General features: G+C 40.8%; 1 protein-coding gene across 4 annotated transcripts in view; it reads right to left on the bottom strand.

Annotated features, from left to right (window-relative positions):
* Positions 1–3,364: 3,364 nt before the first annotated feature.
* SEMA5A (semaphorin 5A) overlaps positions 3,365–19,204 on the bottom strand; it is a 655,298-nt gene continuing 639,458 nt past the window's right edge. For all 4 annotated transcript variants that reach the window (XM_073332372.1, XM_073332370.1, XM_073332373.1 and 1 more), the window contains 3 exons: positions 11,501–11,548; positions 8,741–8,952; positions 3,365–5,884 (listed from right to left, as the gene is read on the bottom strand). In XM_073332372.1, coding sequence (XP_073188473.1) covers positions 5,765–5,884; positions 8,741–8,952; positions 11,501–11,548 — 380 coding nt within the window. In that variant the 3' untranslated portion in view covers positions 3,365–5,764. The remainder of the gene's footprint in view (positions 5,885–8,740; positions 8,953–11,500; positions 11,549–19,204) is intronic.

Here is a 19,204-nt window from a genome sequence, read left to right as displayed (position 1 = left end):
CTGCACACAGTATTCCAGGTGAGGTCTCACCAATGCCTTGTATAACGGTACTAAAACCTCCTTATCCCTACTGGAAATACCTCGCCTGATGCATCCCAAGACCGCATTAGCTTTTTTCACAGCCATATCACCTTGGCGGCTCATAGTCATCCTATGATCAAGCAATACTCCGAGGTCCGTCTCCTCCTCCGTTACTTCTAATTGATGCGTCCCCAGCTTATAACTAAAATTCTTGTTATTAATCCCTAAATGCATAACCTTACACTTCTCACTATTAAATTTCATCCTATTACTATTACTCCAGTTTACAAGGTCATCCAAATCTTCCTGTATGATTTCCCGGTCCTTCTCTAAATTGGCAATACCTCCCAGCTTTGTATCATCCGCAAACTTTATTAGCACACTCCCACTTTTTGTGCCGAGGTCAGTAATAAAAAGATTAAATAAGATTGGTCCCAAAACTGATCCCTGAGGAACTCCACTGGTAACATCCCTCCAGCCTGACAGTTCACCTTTTAGTAGGACCCGCTGTTGTCTCCCTGTTAACCAATTCCTTGATCATTCAATCTATTCTCTACCAGTGCTGGATTATTCCATGCAGTACACTTTCTAGTATTCTGTCCATTGTAATAGAAGAAGTCTGCAGACATGGGACTTTCACCACTTCCCCTGGGAGACTATCCTATAGAGTGTGAGCCCAAGAGCATTTCTGCAAAAACAAAGAGGGGGAAAAAAGGGAATTTTATCTATAACTAAGAAGAGCAAAGACCATTAGAGACAAATTAAAATACCTGTGTATTCCTGGAGGCAATGTGATCAGTAAGAATTTCTAGGTGCAAAACAGAGGAATCCATCTACCAAGCAAGCTGATATTCTTGGGTGACTTGAATGCTAGTTCCCTTTTAAAAAAATGAAAACAAACAAAACATGATGGATCCCAGATCACTACTTAATTTGGGAGATTATGTCTTTTAAATCAAGACAAGCAAAATATCCTGTTTATAATTAATTTTATTTAGCAAGAAAAAAATGAATTCAAATATCCCACTCAATGAACACATATCAATTCCCTGATAATCAAGATCCGGATATGAAATTAACTTTTAGTAAATTCATTTCTGATTTTCACTACCACCACAATTTTCCTTGTACTGTTTCTGGGCTCTTGGAGAAAGAAATGGGACACGTTGGGCTGTAAACACTTTAGCATGTGATTAACTTTTCTCATAAGTAGTACGATTCACTTCAGTGGCATTACTTAAATGGTAGTAAAGTTATACATGTGCTCAAAGTGTTTGCAGGATTTGGGTCTTAGGCCTTGATCCAGTAAAACAGTAAACTTTAATCATGTGTTTAAATTCCATCTATTTCAATGGGGCTACTCATGTGCTTAAAGATAAGCAAATGCATGTATGCTTTACTGAATTGGGGCCTTAATTATTCTATAATTATAAAAAAAATAAATTATTTCTTTTAATTAACATTTCTTACATCTTAAATCTCACTATCTTTTCTGTTTTGTATGGCCACATGGTCCAATATAATGAGCACTTTTTTCTTTAATGAATTGCCTCATCACTGTTTATTTTATATTGATTTGAAACTTCCCCCAGGTTTCTGTGTGATTCTGATACTGTTAACAACTATTTCCCTGTACTTTACATAGTATCCTACACCTTTCCAGGATTTTAATTAGTATTATTTCATATCCTAGAAAATCAAAGCCAATTCAGTGCCCCTCTATCTTCTGCTCTGTTATGAAAACTCAAACCCCAACCAAAACTCCCTTATTTTTATCTGAACCACACTGCTGCAGCAGCAGGCAATTTCAGATATCTGGAAAAAACGCTTCCACTAAAAGTAAGATTAGATGAAAGTAAAGGTCTTCAGATTCAAATTGAAGTACAAGATACAATCTGCAAGCACAGTAGTGGATTTTCCAAGCAACTGAGCAATATATTCCCATGTATCTCATATTGAATCAAGCCCCAAATGTCTACACACACGCACAAAGCTCTACTTTGAACTATCAAATGAAAACATATACTTTACAGCACCAGGAGTTGCAATCTTCCCTTTTTTTTTTTTTTTTGTACTGGCATTACATGAGAAAAAAACCAAACAGATTTAAGATGAAATATTTTGGCCAGTTCTGGAGAAATTTTTATTTTAAACTTCAGTCTAGGTTTCATTTAAACATAAGTGCAAAATGAAAGTTTTAAAATGAATGTATTGAGCAAGCACCAGTATTTTAGAAATGGCCAATCCTGGCATTAGAAATAATGTAATATTTTATCCAGAACAGAGAACTATATCTGAGCCAAAAATCTGTGAGAGAACTGGAGAGAATTGAGGGTCAGGAACTTGAATTCCTCTCAAGAAAAGAACAGTCTAGGGCCAAATTTCCTCCTCATACAAGTGCAATCTAGTCCCACTGGCTTACATGAGAATTGCATGCAAGTGTCCACAGGATTTCAAAAATTCAAACTTTTATGGTCTAAAGAAAAACATTTTCATGTGCATTTAGATGCCAGAAATCCACTTCACACCAAAATTTGTGTCCTACCAATTTTACAGCAAAAACATTTAAAGAAATGGTTAAAAAATTAAAAAGAAAATCTGATTGGGGAACTACTTTTGTATCTACTACTTTTGTATCTGCCTTCAAGGCCAGTCTCCATTTATGCCATATGTGCAACTGTGAGGCTCTCAGAGGCAGAACAAACAGACACAATTAATACATTTTAAATACCGCTACATTAACCAAAATACTTTTCAACACACAAAAATGTCACAGCTTTAAAGGCTGATGTCTCAGGATCTTCCAAGACTAGTCCTACTGGGAAACTTGGGATCTCCCCTTTCCAGTGATATGAAAATGCCATTTCTTACCCTGAAGGAACATGAGATAGCAGACATAAAACCTTTTTGTGGTATAGGACAAATTATTGCCCCAGCTTGGGCCACAGGATAGAGTAATTTGGGGAAATACATTCCACATTTGAAAGAAAAGAAGAAAACATTTCTCTGGCAGGTGGATTTTTTTTAAAAAATGATGTCACTTTGAAGCTGCTCAGAGATTTGGAATGTTTGAAATAGTCCTGTGGGAGATGGATTAGAGGGCAGCGTGCAGAGAAGGCTAAATGCAGTTAGTCATATGGCTTCACAATTTATCCCACGGGTATTACCATCACAGATCTAATACAGTGAATATACATGGAATGGCCAATATAGCTAAATAGTTAGATATATACCCCTCAAAAATATTGTAGAGTAAAACATGGACTCATTTCAGATAATTTCAATAAAATGATTAAAATTAAAAAGATCAATACTTTAAATATTTAAAAAAAACTATGGGCCTAATAGCTAATATGCTAAATTTAAAATACAGAAACCAAACTAACACTGCTGTTAGTAGAGAAGCAAGGAAGAAGAGTGGGGTTTCTAGTTTCGTTTTTTGTTTGTTTGGTTTGGTTGGTTTATTTTTCAGGCAGCGATTTTATTTTCTTTATACTATTTAAATGAAGCGTTTTATTTTGAAGCAGCAGCAGAGTGATGCTAATACCAAACTGGTTCTGATTGGAAAGTTCCCCCTCCCCATTCCACTGAATTTTCTTGAAAGGGTAATTTCATCTTTCCAAAGGGAAATAAATGTGTTAGGCAATTTATTAGGAGGAAACGCATCAAAAGTACAATATTACAATGGTAGACAAAAGAGGATTAGTGCCACCACATTTTTTGGTGTGAACCTGTCTGAGGGTGGAGGCTTTATTTTGAATTGACAGTTAAAATGAACACTGAAAATAGTCCAGTGGAAACACAGGAAACCAATCTTAATTATTTTCACTGAACCTAAGTACGGTATGGTATTTGAACCTATTCCAATCCACAGGTACTGCTCACTACAACATGTTATGAGGAATTAACCCCATCATCAGTCTAGAATCTTGATGTGTAAGTTACAGGGCCACTAAACTCATGCACACATACACACCCTCACACAAAATTCTATGTTCCTTGGCATTTTTTAATAGATTTGCTTTGCAGAATTTGGAACCATTATATTCTAACATTTGCCTTTGCAAACCGTTTCCCTTTGTGTCTATCTATACTTTAATCTAAAGACAACAGGCTCTCCCATGTTGAAATATCTCCACTTTGCATTTTCTCCCCCCAACCCCCCCCACTTTGGAAATTTCTGATGTGATAATCTTGGTATGGTATATAGTTTAAAAACAGGCAATGATTTAAACCTTCTTATTCGCTCTTTCATTTTGTTTAGGAAGTCTTGGAGAATAGCATTTAGAAACATTTGAAATGTCCTTTTATGACACACACAGTTCAGCACTCTGGGCTGAACAAATGTCCCACAACCCTGCCATTTTCACTTCAATGGTACACCAGGAATTTCTCTTCCAAAAATACAAATGTTACAGATGTGGTGGGTGAAGAGGAGACCAAGAAAAGTGGTGCCAACTGCCACTGTTTCCTCACCTGCCATTGCACAAGAATTTAAAAGTGACAACTTAAAAAGCAGCTACTATGTTAAATATCACATCAATAGAGCCTCAAAGGAAGCCCACTTTAAACAACACTATTAATGGTGCCTGGCACAGGTTGATTAGCATGGATCAGACACGTCTAGAAGATGAAAACAATGCTTTTCATAACACATCTGGCACTTTTTTTTTCTTTTGTTGTTGTTGTTGTTTTCAAACAGGCATGTGTAAATAATGACTTGTGAAAAGAAAAGCAATTCTATTATGAGGCATATGTTCCCGGGGTGTCAAAGAAAGAGCGTGGTGGATAAATCTCCATGGTAAGGTTGTTTCTGCCACTCACTGGCATATTTTTGGATACTACAGCAGACTAGTCAAATGGGTTTCATATGCAGACTCTGAGAAGAAGAGGTCTTTGGAATGCCATGAGTCATGCAAGTCCGTACACTACAATAACATTAGGTTACTAACAACATGCAGAAAATGTTCAAACGTAACCTCCCAAAAAATAAAATAAACAAGATGAAGGCTTAAATTATCTCACAACTTCAAGCCATCTACTCTGCAAATTTCCCTTTTTGTCACAAGAAGCATATCTCTTGTTATATCCTGTTTTGCTTCAAGATCTAAACAGATGGAAAACTTCCAAGAGTTCCAGCCGAAACACTTCACAGTCTAGGCAGATTAACTCTGGAGTATTGGAGTTACTACAAAATAACACCGTGCTGTCAAATTTCTCCTCATCATTTACTCAATGTTCTATGAGCTTTTTTGGCAGTATAATGTCAGGAAGATTCCTCAGAGGGCTCCACTGCTAGATGCAGAGTTTTCTCCTCAAACCTAATGGAAACAAGCAGACAATGTCCAAAAGGAAACAGAAGTCATATTCCTGGCACCCTCTTCAAGGGGGGTTACAGTCTTTTAAAAAGCGCAAGAAATTAGTTTGCAACATGTTAGAGAAATCTGACTGAACATTTATAAACACGAACAAAGTGATTATACTCTTCAAGACTCATTCCACTATGTCCAGCTACTAAATCTGCACTCCCTACTGCAGGCCAACCTTTCACTCTTGCAAAAGGGAACATCATGTCACATACAGGTGTTTTTGTTTTTTTGGTAGCAATGGGACACTGATGGCTTGGAGTGTGCTTGAAATGTCTCCGAACTTCATCTCTGAAGCCTCAAACACATGAGCGGTCATGTAGCACAGGCTCTGGGGGATTGGGGAGTTACCATAGGCCAGAAAATACACAAGTCCATTAGTACTCATCATAATTATTGAGATCTGTAAAATAGGCATTAGAATAGGTCTTTGCAGTAAGATGTGGATTGAAGTATTTGTTTCTCTCCTCCAAGATCAGGTTGTTTTTATTAAATGCCTAGAAAAAGAATAACAAAATGTTTTTAGTGGGCAAACGACCAGGATCACTGATGCAAACAACAATGCAATGAGAGTGCTCTGAAATACACATGTTTACTACAAAACTCTGCATTTGTATGTGCATATGTGTTACAATGAAGTCCTTAACTACACGATCCCATAAAATATTGTTCCAATATAACCTTATAGGGTTTTTTTCCCCAATCTTAGATAATCACATGTAGGTTTTTATACTGTGTATTCTTATTTCTTATACTACTTTCATTGTCAAAACGGTTCTGTACATCTTCGTTGACTTAGACTTCTTATATAATTTTCCTCTAGATTATGCATTCCTTGATTTTGAGTGTAAAATTTTAGAGCATGTAAGAGATTTAGGAGTATAAATTCCATTTTCAAAAGATATTTAGGCATTTTAAGGTCAGATTTTCAAGGGTATTTGGGCACTTAAACATGCAGATAGGTGCCTAGTGGGATTTTCAAAAATACCTAAATAGGTTACCCCATTGATTGCAAAGCAAAATCTCTCTTTCCTAATTTCCTAGATTCATTTATTTAAGAAACAAATGGAAAAAGAAAAAAAGAAAAAGATTCACTATCCAGGACTTCACAAACACTTCAGAAAATTTTGCTATAGCACATAAATTCTATAATCTGAATGTATTTGGCTAGATAGCATACAAATACCCAATCTTGCATACTTTAGGAATTTTGCAATAGGAAGCTGTTCTAAAAGGTTATAAGTAGACTTGTCATGATTAGATTTGTTATAGGTAGATGTTGGTAAATGTCAATTTCATCATACACATAGAGACAAACAATATTTTCATTGATGATCATCAAAATTTCAGACAGGCAAAGTAAGAATATGTTGTTTCAGAATTTATTAGACATTGATTTAAGGATATTTACTTTATGCGTTTTAACATGTGATGTTGACAATTGATGTTTTAATAGTTATAAAGCTTTAACTTTTTGAATCTTGAAGTCTAATGTCATTGTCTGTCCCGCCCCCTTTCCCAGATCTCCCCCCATAATTTCCTCAAACTGTGAAAATTTAAATAGATAAAAATCTAAAAAATGATTACAAATAAACATTGGCATTATCCATTGAAACTATATAAAATAAATTGAATTCTGGAAAGCTAGATGTAAGAGGTGAAACAATACAGAGGAATTTATAATCTATGGCAATGTAGTGTAGATATCGTTCTAGATTCTCAGCTGGTATAAATTTATGCAGCTTGATTCACACTGTGCTATGTAGATCAACACCAGTTGAAGATCTGACCCATCACAGATTTGGTTAAAAGATTATAAGGCAGAAGGGATCACTGTGATCATTTAGTCTGACCTCTTGCATAACACAAGCCACAGAACTTCCCTGAATTAATTCCTGTTTGAACTAGAGCATATCTTGTCGAAAAACATCGAATCTTCATTTAAAAATTGCCAGTGATGGAGAATCCACCACAAGCCTTGGGTAAATTGTTCCAAAGATTAATTACCGTCACTGTTAAAAATATGCAACTTATTTCCATCTGAATTTGTCTAGCTCCAACTTCAAGCCATTGGATCTTATTAAAGCTTTGTCTGTTGAACTGAAAAGTCCATTATCAAATTTTTGTTCCCCATGTATGTACATATAGACTGTGATCAAGTCACTCCTTAACCTTCTCTTTGTGGCTCTTCTCTTAAACTTTCAAATTTATCCACACCTTATCTGAACTGTGGACATCAGTGCCAAATACAGAGGTAATATAGCCTCCTTACTCCAACTCTATATTCTCTATTTATATATCCAATGAACATATTAGCCCTTTTGGCCACTGCGTCGCACTGGGAGCTCATGTTCAGCTGATTACCCAGCATGAATGTCAAGTCCTTTTTAGAGTCATTGCTTCCCAGGATTCAGTCCCTCATTCTGTAAGTAAGAGCTACACTCTTTGTATTAAGATGTATAACTTCACATTTGGCCATATTAAAGCACATATTTGTTTGCCTGAGCCTAACTTACAAAGCAATCCAGATCACTCTGTATCTCTGCTCTTTCATTATTTACATTTCCCTCAACCTTTGTCATCTGCAAACTTTGTCTGTGATAATTTTATGTTTTCTTGAAAGTCACTGATAAAAAATTATGTTCACCAGCTAAATCACAGACCTAGTATGGGAAAGAGGACAGAAGCTTTTGCTTCCTGCTATTTGAACTAAAGGAAAATCTCCATTAGGTATCACTATGATTTTTAAGTCCAAATCTACTTTTTAAACCAGATACTAGAGGACAGGAGTACTTGTGGCACCTTAGAGACTAACAAATTTATTAGAGCATAAGCTTTCGTGAGCTACAGCTCACTTCATCGGATGCATACAGTGGATATAGTATGCATCTGATAAAGTGAGCTGTAGCTCACAAAAGCTTATACTCTAATAAATTTATTAGTTTCTAAGGTGCCACAAGTACTCCTTTTCTTTTTACGGATACAGACTAACACGGCTGCTACTCTGAAACCTGATACTAGAGGACGATACTTTCAAAGACAACAAATGAGCAATAGTCTGATTTCTTTTAACAAAGGCCAGTGGTGCATAAATTGTACATCCCAGCCAACACATGATAATGTCTTCAGTGTAATATAGGCTGGCGTGATAAGAAATCTAAAATTATTACACTACAAATACGAATCTAATTTAGTTATTCAAACATCTGATATTTGTATATTAAATATTTGTATGATCTTGAGTCCACCTTTCACTGTAAAAAATGTATCATTAGAATTCCTTTGGTACATTGTAATTACTGTAAACAGTTATACATAGCTAAGCATTACAGACAACGCTATCCATTGCTTACCTTGATGGCTTCTACAGAATCATATTTGTCCAGTTTGTTGATATGGTTAGTGATACTGGTATTAAGAGGAGCTGGCGACACTGGATGGATAACAGTTGCATCATGGGATTGCTGCTGATATCGTTGGCAGTAAGTGTAAACAAGCAGTGTAAGGAGGCAGCCAAGTATAGAACTGCTCAAGCCTACTGCAATCATGTGGAACATGTTAAACTCTGAAGAACGGATAGCAAAAGATAGCATTACCTTTAAGGCAGTCACAATAAGAGTTTTGAAACATTAGAAAAAACACGAACAGGTGCTTTGATTCAGAAGGGAATAAAGTATCTCATGGTGTTATGCATTTCTTGGAAATGTCAATCGCCAAGATTTTTATTTGTACTTAAAAATACATTGCATATCTCTAGAGATCACTATAAGCATCTTATATCACCACATCTGTAATATTGATTTGGCTGGATTTTCAAAAGGAGTTAGGGGCTCAACTCCGATTGAAATTAATTGCATTTCCTTAAGTATCTTGAAAATCTCTGCCTAAATTCGGTTCTGTAAATTGTACTGCAAAGTATCCAACATCACCATTTCCATGTTGTATTATAAAAAGATATATTATCTACACTAATTCATTTTGATTGAATCAAATCATCTCCTTGTATGTTGTTCTTCTAATTCTTTCTGTTATACTCAATGACTAGTTGGGACAATTTAGAACGAAAGAACTAAGGTGAAACCCAAGTAAGTTTAATCAAAACCAATAAAAGACACCTGAACCCTGCTCTCCCTAAAAGGCTCTGGAAGACTCCTTTACCTGGTGCTTTCTTCCAGGGGCAATGGCCTGGTGCTTTTCCAATACCCCATTCACCTCTGGTGGACCCCCCTCACTCTTCCTATATCTTCAATGGGTGGCCAAGTTGCTCACTTCCCCATCCTGCATAATTATTTTTGTAAGTGGGAGTGGAAGTATTAGCACTGTAGGGAGAACAGGGGAACAAGGATTTCCCAATGTCCAATACACACTGGAACATCTCAGTCTGAGAGTTCAAGGGAAGTGTAATGTACAGCAGTATAAGCAGGAATCTTTCCACTTGCTCCGCCTCTAGATGATATTGTGGGGTCTGTAGAGTAGGTAGCCCCCATAAAGAAGTAAAATTGGGAAGCAAGCCCATGGGCTGCCCTTTTGAGCCAGATGCTCATTCCCTGATGGCATTGAGAGGTGAGAGACAGCAGGCAACACACAGACACACATACACCAAAAGTTGGCACCAGCTATTGATGAATTAGAGGTAAGTGAATTACATTGCCTTGCGCCACTTTTTCAAAGGTAGAGCTGCTTTTTTTGGTGTGGTGAATGAAGGGATAACAACAAGTAGTTCAAATTTTTATCCTGAGTACCCAGTTTAGTTTTGTACAAACTAACATTTGATTGACTAAAAGGGCCCAAATGAGGGATTATAGGCCTAGATCCTCAAAAGTATTTAGGTGCCTAACTCTCATTGATTATAATTAAGGCTAAGATTTTTCAGGGATATTTTTAGTAAAACTCAGGGACAGGTCACGGTCAATAAACAAAAATTCACAGAAGCCTGTGACCTGTCCCTGACTTTTACTAAAAATATCCCTGACAAATTGGAGAGGGAGAAGGATCCAGCACCCACAGCTGATGGGGCCAGACTCTGGAAGTCATGGATTCCGTGACTTCTGTGACATAATTGTAGCCTTAATTATAATGCCTCAAGATCCGGGCCATAGTGTCTCTGCTGAAAACTGGGTAGTGGCACTGGAATATAGAAAGGGATGTTCATAGGGGCCCTATTTTCAGCAGGCACATAAATCAGTACTTATATGCCTCAAATAGGTTTTAGGTGCCTAAATGTGGATTAAGGTGGCTAACTTGGGTACTAATATATGTAAGTGGCCCATGAATCACTTGCCATCTTTTTGCAAAAGTTTTCCTCAGACACAGAATTTGGTAAAAATGTGAGGAAGCAGAAAACAATCAATTCAGAGTGAAATCTCAGAGTAGAACCCATTGTGCATGCTGATGACTTCACTTTTCCCCACTGAACTCACTCCCCTTTCCTTTAATGAAAAAGTGCTTCCACTGTACATAAGAATGCTAGAACCAGCCAGAGCTTTGACTGTGGCTAAATACTTAATAAGTGCAATTGTTAAAAACTAAAATAAAGTATTTTTATTTTTAAACAATTTCTCTTCCTGCTCAGGATCTGTTTTGCTAACATTGTGGTTGTTTTGTAGGAGATATTTTATTTTGTTTGTTTTTCTTTTTGGCAGTTGGTCTGATAATGAGCTAGAGATACAGTCTGAGACATTAAATGGGTGACTAAGCTGACTCATAGCTGTTCATTTGACTCCCAAGGGGGGATGATGAAATTATCATCCTGGATTGGTCCAGTGAGTTTCCAGATTTTTGATCTGCAAGTAACTTGTTTATAATAGGGCTTTCTCCTGTGGAGAGAAGAGTGATGGCCCTTGGGGGAGGCGGGAAGGAGAGAGTAAGAACTTCAGGTAACATGCTGTTGACTCAAAGGTAGGCAGTGGCAGTCAGATATTTAATAAGGCAGCTTCTGGTAACTACAGTCTGTTTTTTCTCAGAAAATGTAAGTAATGAGAATATGGCATTTAGAAGGTAGAGTAAAAGAGAAGGAAGCAAGAGGTGGAACAAATAGAGGAAAAGTAGGAATCAATTATACAATTTTAAAAAAAACAGGTAAAGATTCTGCTACAGAGAAATGAAAAACTTACCACCACACAGTTTTTCTTCTATGCTGCTAGATCTTGCTACTGATATTTCTAGAAAAACAAACAATATAATTAAAATGTGTAGATAAAACATAGCAGAGATATACTAAGCTGATGAATAGAGAATAAGATTTTTTAAAAATTTATTTCACTATATTCATTCCAGAGCTCTGAGAAAAGATTTTCACCCCTGTTGAAACTGGCCAAAACCACCAAACAAATCTTCACTCTTAACTCCATGAAAAATAACACAAACTTTATTCATTCTTGTCTCAAAAGTCTCAAGAATTAAACAAATGGCAGATATTGTAGGTGGGAAACTTCTTTAATTGGCAAGCCACTTCTCCCCCACAGAATAGTGAGTTTCTTAATGGGGAAAATAGAAAAAAGTTCACAGGCTAGCTCGGGGGTACAGTAGTGGTGTTTTAGCATGAAGACCCATGTCTACTCGTGGAAAATGTCAAACTTTCATCTCAGATCAGTGTGACCTATGAGACCTTCATTGCCCACTGACAAAGGGTTTACTGTCATGTAACAGCAACTGCAATTAAGCCTGACAAACTTACTATACCTAACACATTGCGGTCATGGTATGTATCTATAAAGAATGTCAGGTAAGGTATCAAATGAAAACTTATATCATACTGGTCATGATCATCACTGTGTGATGTAACAATTAAAAAGTTGTAGGTATGTACTAAAAATATGCTCAAACTATGAAACCAGGCAGGGTTTGGTAAGCAAGCTTGTTCCAGACAAAGGAATGCTGATCTGCCTGTCTGTCTGGGTCTCAAATGTAAATGGATCAGGGTAGGTCAAAGACAATGGGAATCAAATTTGTATCTGACGTCAACCAGAAAATCAAATTATCAAGAGGACAATCCCTTCCAAAGGCATCATCCATGAAGCATCATGGCTGTCAGATGGAGGGCCTGCAGGCTGTGACTGAGGAGGCAGATGTGGTCCTGAGTGATCACATCTCCCTCTAGCTGGAGTAGCAGTCTGACTGATAGCTCTACTACCAGCCGAGAACCGGCGTTGTCAGGACCATGCTGGGGCGATAAGTACAAGGCATGAATTTTGTTAACATGTGAGGAGCTATTGACAGGCCAAAGGGTAGCACTGAAAATGGAAGTGGGATCCATTTACCATGAACTTGAGGAAATGTTGATGGTTCTGACGAATTGCTATGTGAAAATATGCATCCTTTAAGTCAAGAGCAGCATACCAGTCCCCACGTGAGGGAATAATGGAGGCCAGAGTGACCATCCAGAAGTTTGTTTTCTTCAAGAACTACTTCTGCTCTCTTAGATCTAAAATAGGCCTGAGACCCCCTTTTGCTTTCCAGATTATGAAGTAGCAGGAAACAGGGGAACTTATTCTATATCCCTCACAAGTAGGAGGGATTGCACCTCCTGCAGTAGCATGACCTCATGGTCCCTGATGACAGACAGGGAAGGGCGATGGGAGTGAGAACAGAAACAAACTGAAAGGTATATCCCTCTTCCACTGTGCTTAAGACCCAATGATCCATGTGATGTAGGACCAAGCATTTAGGAAATGGGACAGATGATGGGCAAATAGAGGGTGGGAAAAGATGGCACCGTTGGGACTGGTAGTATGACCTCGACCAATGTGTTAAAATGCTTGTTTGGAGGACCCATCTTATCTAGATGAACTGGCAGTTGCAGAGGAGGAGAGAGGTACCGGACACCTCTTGTAACCTCTGGCCTTCTTTTTGGACAGGTCCTGGGTACAAAGCATGAAAACTGGATACACGGGGGCGGGGGACTGCTGTGGGCAAAACAGCTTTCTTTTTGCCATCAGTGTATAAATACTCAGCGACTCAAAGGTTGCCCTTGAATCCTTGGGACTATGCAGCCTCTCATCAATTTTCTCAGAAAAGAGTAAAGGATCCTCAAATGGGAGGTCTTGAAAAGTCTGTTGAACCTCTGGGGAAAACCAGAAAACTGCAGTCATGAACACTGCTGAATAGTAATGGCCAAAGCCATGGCTGAGCAGCAGAGTCAGCCGCATCTAAACTGGCCACTAATTTGCCTTCCTCTACCACTGTGGAGAATTCTTGTCTTTAAAATATTATCCCACAGGTTAACATTGTAATGATCCAGTTATGTCTTCTGGTTTGCAATTCTGAATTGGAGACCTCAGGTAGAACAAAGCTTCCTACCAAAGTGGTCTAGATTTTTTTGCCTCTTTTCCTTTTGGCATTGAAACCTACATATCTAGTGTGTTAAGCTCAGTTTGCAGTTTTTGTTTATTTACTAAGGTAATCTGTTTTGATCTGTTGGCTATCCCTTATAATCACTTAAAATATACCTCTTGTACTTAATAAACTTGTTTTTGTTTTTAACCCAGTTTGTGTAATGTATAACTGGGGGGAGGGTGTGGCGGGCAAAAAGCTGTGTATATCTCTCTCCATGGTGAGGGAGAGGGCAAATTTCAATTAGCTTACGCTGTACAGTTCTGGGTGCAGCACAAGGCAATACAATTTTGGGTTCACTCTCCAGACGGGGAGTGCACTTGAGTGCTGGGCAATTCCTCAGCTGAAAGCCTTCCCACGCAGTACTGATTGCAGTGTCTTTGTCTTTCTGCAGATGTGTGTGTCCCTATCTGTGTGTATGCTAGAGGAAGCTTGGGGGCCTGGTTTAGCAGGACAGGGTGAGGGAGCCTAGCCTGGTGGGATGGGCAGGCTCAGTGGTACCCCAGTACATCAGGAGGCACACTGGAAAGCAACCCATCACAGTGGACAGTGAGCAGGGTAATGTGCACCACTTATTGCTCTGAGACACCGGTGGTGATTTTAAATGAGTTTTAAGTGTGTTGCCTAGAGAACAGACAAAGTGGCTACAAAGTGGTTTGTTGTTTTCTGTTTGCTTATTTCGGGCAAAGGAAGTAGAGGCAGAAAAATAAGAAAATTAGTGAAAGTGAAGCTACCAAAAAGTTGGAGTTTTACAGATTACAGGTCTAAGAAAACGAAAAGATGCACAAGAGACAGCTGGAATTAAGACAACTACACATAAAAGAACAGGAAACGGAAGAAGTCCAACAAAAAGCAGCCCATGAAAGGGCCATGGAAGCCCAGAAGCAAGCCATGGAACTGCAAGCCAAAGAAGAAGCAGCCAGCCAAAAAGCTGCCCTGGAACTGAAACACAAAGAAATCAAATCCCAGAAGCAAGCCATGGAACTGAGGCAGCTAGAGGCAGTTAAAGCCCTGGAACTGAGAGACAAAGAAATGCAGGAGAGGGGGAAAAATGAGAGAAAGCATGAACTGGCCTTGATGCAGTGGAGGAAACAACCCCACATCGGGGGGGCACCGCTCCAAAAATCCACAAATGGCAGTGGTTGTGTCCTGCATCAGTAAGACTGGGGACATTGCTGAATACTTCATCACCTTTGAGAGGCTGTGTGTGCTCTATGAGATTCTTGATAGTCAAAAGATGACCACTTTGGTTGCAAAGTTGTCTGGGAGAGCTATGAATATATTCAATAAGATGCCAATGGGTGATACTTCCAATTATGGTAAATTCAAGGAAATAGTTTTAAAACAGTTTCAGATTACCCCTTTTACTTACCGAGTAAAATTTAGAAGCCTTAAGAGAGGGGCTGGAATAAGTAATGTGGCATATGTAAACCAAATGAGAGATTTACTCGATAAGTGGGTAAGGGGAAAAGGTATTTCAAGCTTTGAAGAAATGTGTGATCTGGTTGCTCAGGTTCCTGAATATGTGTCACAATGATGTAAAACAGTGTTTATGGGATAAGAGGGTAAAAACTGTTGAACTTCCTATTTTTGCGGATAAATATGAACAGTCCCAAGCAGCTATTAGAAATAAATCACAGGCAGAGGGATTTAAGTTTGGTGGGAAGCAAGGTCACCACTTTACCCATGGAGAGAGGGAGGGTGGCCAGGAGGTGGGCACTCACTCTCCCAGAATCTTACCTCCCATACCCATCTCAAACTGCCCTTAAAAACAGGAGATCCTAGAAGGTGCTTCCACTGTAATTCTAGAGCACCTGAGACATAATTGCCCCAAACTGAAGGAAAATAAACCTCCCCTGACCCATATTGGCTCAGTTGTCCTCAGCCCCGAGGCCCCAGAGGGTACCCCCACAACTTACCACACCTGCTTGGTGGACATAGGACCTGGTGAACCAGACAGCGAACACATTAAGGTTGTCAAGATTGATGGTACAGAGTGCCTGGGGTGGAGGAATACTGAGGCTCAGCTCTCTCTGGTTCAACCAAGTGTTGTCCCAGAGGCTAATACTTTACCGTGCCAAACGGCCAGCATTAAGGGGATGGGGCCAGACAGGTTCCCCATGTCACTAGTGTAAGTTTGTATGGAATGGGAAGGTTTGGAAGGCGATTTACTTGTGGGGATGCTAGAGGACATCCCGGTGGACATGTTGGTAGGGAACATTACTTCCATAAGGCCAGGACTGTTGGTGTGGTAACTCGCAGAAAGAAGTAGTATTGTGTAGGGTCCTTGTAAGGGGAGGAGAGTGTATTGCCTGTCAGTGAGAAGGCTGTTCCAACTGGTGGCTGCAAGTCTGATGCAGCTAAACCAGGGATATATCCTGCTCTAGAGAGCATGGAGGTGTGTGTCTCAGAGAGAAGCCCGGGGAAGGGCACTGGAACCTTAGAATCCACAGAGGAGGTGGGTGAGGGTTCCATTGGCACTGCAGTGCAGGGTGGCAGTGTGCTTCCAAGTGAGGGAGAAGCAGAGTCAGGCCTCTGTTCAACTGAAAGCAGCATGTCCCCAGGGCTGGAGAGCTGTTGTCAGTGTCTGAGGAAATTATCCCAAGTATTAGCTGTCAGGAATTGCAGGAAACCAAAAGTCAGCCCCCTCTCTAGAGAGTGTAAGGAAGTGTGTCCTAGAGGGAACTCCAGCAAGGAGGGTGGAGGAGAAGTTTATTGAAGAGGATGCAAAACTGTATAGAGAGGCTTCTGTGGGAAGGAACACAGGCCCTGGGCAACTCTATAAGCAATTGGTTGTACCCAGCCAGCACCGGGGGGAATTAATGCTGGTAGCGCATGATGGTCCCTTTGCTGGTCGCTTGGGGGTACAGAGGACTTATGACAGGCTAAGGAGAATTTCTACTGGACAGGAATACAGAACGATGTGAGAGATTATTTCAGGTCTTGTGTAGTGTGTCAGGGAAGGAAAAGACCTGCAGGACCCCAGAAAGCTCCCCTGTGTCCCTTACCTGTGATACAGGAGGCATTCCTGAGGGTGGCAATGGTCATTGTGGGTCCTATGCCATGCCCCACTCAGAAGGGGAACAAGTATATCTTAGTGGTGGTGGATTTTACCACTAGATATCCTGAGGCGGCCGCTCTGTCTAATATAGAAGCCGAGACAGTGGTAAGAGCTTTTCTCACTATATTCAGCAGAGTGGGTTTCCCTAAGAAGATTTTGTCTGACTAGGGGGGAAACTTTGTCACGGATATTCAACAAGCTATAGAAGGTGTGTGAAGTGAGACAACTTAAAACTGTCCCCTATCGTCCCCAGGCCAATAGTTTGGTGGAGAGGTTCAACAGGACTCTATAATCCATGCTGGGAATGTATGCCAAGAAAAGGGGCCAAAGTTGGGACAAGTTATTGCCATTTCTATCGTATACTTACAGGAAGATACCCCAAGAGTCGACAGGGTTTTCTCCATTTGACTTTTTATATGGGAGAAAAGTAAGGGGACCCTCTCGCTCTCATTAAAGACTCATGGGAAGGGTGCAATGAGGTGAGGGAAGAACCAGTGACTGAGTATGTTCAGAGGTTCAGAAAGGAGTTAAAGGACACAATAGCAGTTGTCCAAAACAACCTCCAAGACAGTCAGGCAAAACAAAAGGCATGGTATGATGATAATACTTGTAAACACTCTTTTGACATAGGAGACTTTGGTGATGGTACTCAACCCTGCAAAAAGGTTTAAAATGCAAAACTCCTGGGAGAGGCCCGTTGAGGTGGTAAAAGTGGCAAATGAAGACACGTATCAAGTTAAAAAGCCCCATGATGATACTGTTCTGCAACTAGTACATGTGAACCAGCTCAAAGCCTATCATAGTAGGGAGGCTGGAGTAAACATGATCTGTTGTGTGGAAGGGGAAACTGAGGCCCACCCACTCTGATTTGATGGCTGAATGCAAAGATGGAGCAACTCTGGAAAGCACTAAAATATGTAGAGAATTAACATTAGTCGAAAGGGATGAAGGGGGGGAGATGTTGTCAGTGCTGCAAGAATACAGCAACGTGTTATCCAACAAGCCAGGGAGACTTGCTGTCCCATAAAATCTTCACAAAAGGGGCACAACCTAAGTTCCCTGTAAGCTGCATGGCCATGCAGCAGCCTATTTAGCGCCGCACAGGTGCTCAGGCAATCTGCCTGGGGACATGCCGAGGGAGGGGCGCCCCTCCCCCAGCGCCCACTTAGCCCAGTCCCCAACGTGCCGTGGCTGGGGCGTCCCTCTCCCAGCCCCAACTCAGCCCGCAGCCTGGACCTGCCGCATCTGGGGCACCTGGACTTGCCAGGGGACGCGGCTGGAGAAGCCCGGCCCCGGCCCCAGGCATGGTTGGGGCGGCGCCTCAGGTACGGCTGGCAGTGCAGCCCGGGCTGGCCCCAAGGCACGGCCCAGCCCTGGAGCAGCCCAGCCATGGCCTGGGCGGCCTGGCCTGACCTCAGGCACAGCCCTCCCCTGGACCGGACCTGCTGTGGCTGGGGGAGGGGCACTTATCCTGCAGCCGCAGCACTCCCAGGTGCTGCTGTGGGGAGAGAGTGCTGGGGGGAGTCCACACTCCCCGCCGTAGCCCCAGAGCCCCCTCCTGCATCCCAAACACATCATATCTGGCCCCACCCCAAAGCCTGCACCCCCAGCCAGAGCCCTCACTGCCTGCACTCAACCCTCTGCCCCAGCCCTGAGCCCCTCATTGCCAGCCTCACCCCAGAGCCCACACCCCCAGCCAGAGCCCCGCCACATGACTTGTTATGTGACACATCACCTTCATATTGGTGCACATAACAAAATTCATTCTGCACATGGGTGGGAAAAATTAGAGGGAACACTGGGCATGACCCCTGCCGTCTTCTAGGCCATACCGGGCCATTGGCAAGGTGAAAAAGCAAATTCGTACAGAGATACAGAACATGTTAGACCTGGGAAGAATTAAGGAATCGGACAGCTCGTGGGCATCCCCTGTGGTCTTGGTCCCCAAAAGGGATGGAACTGTAAGATTTTGTGTGAACTAAAGAAAACTTAATGCTGTTACTGTAACTGATGTGTACCAAGAACTGACGATAAACTGGATGTGCAAAGGCAAGCCAAATACCTCAGTACTTTCGATTTAACTAGAGGTTACTGGCAGATGCCTCTGGAGGAGGAGGCACAGCAGAAATCTGCTTTTATCACTGATATAGGGCTCTATGAATTCAGTGTTACCTTTTGGTTTGGTAAATACTGGTTCAACCTTCCAGAAACTGTTCAACACGGTAGTAAAGGTTTTACAGAGCTTCGCAACGGCATACATAGATGACATAGCTGTATTCAGCAACACGGGATGACCACAAGAAGCTCAAAGAGGCTGGTCAACCATAAAACCCTTGAAGTGCAAGATAGGAGTAGCCAAAGTCCCTTATCTAGGACACTGGATTGGAGGGCGACAAATATCCTCTGACCCTCCTAAGGTAGAAAC

This window comes from Lepidochelys kempii, chromosome 2 (assembly GCF_965140265.1).
Source record: "Lepidochelys kempii isolate rLepKem1 chromosome 2, rLepKem1.hap2, whole genome shotgun sequence".
NCBI lineage: Eukaryota > Metazoa > Chordata > Testudines > Cheloniidae > Lepidochelys > Lepidochelys kempii.
This window is presented reverse-complemented; position numbering and strand designations above follow the sequence as displayed.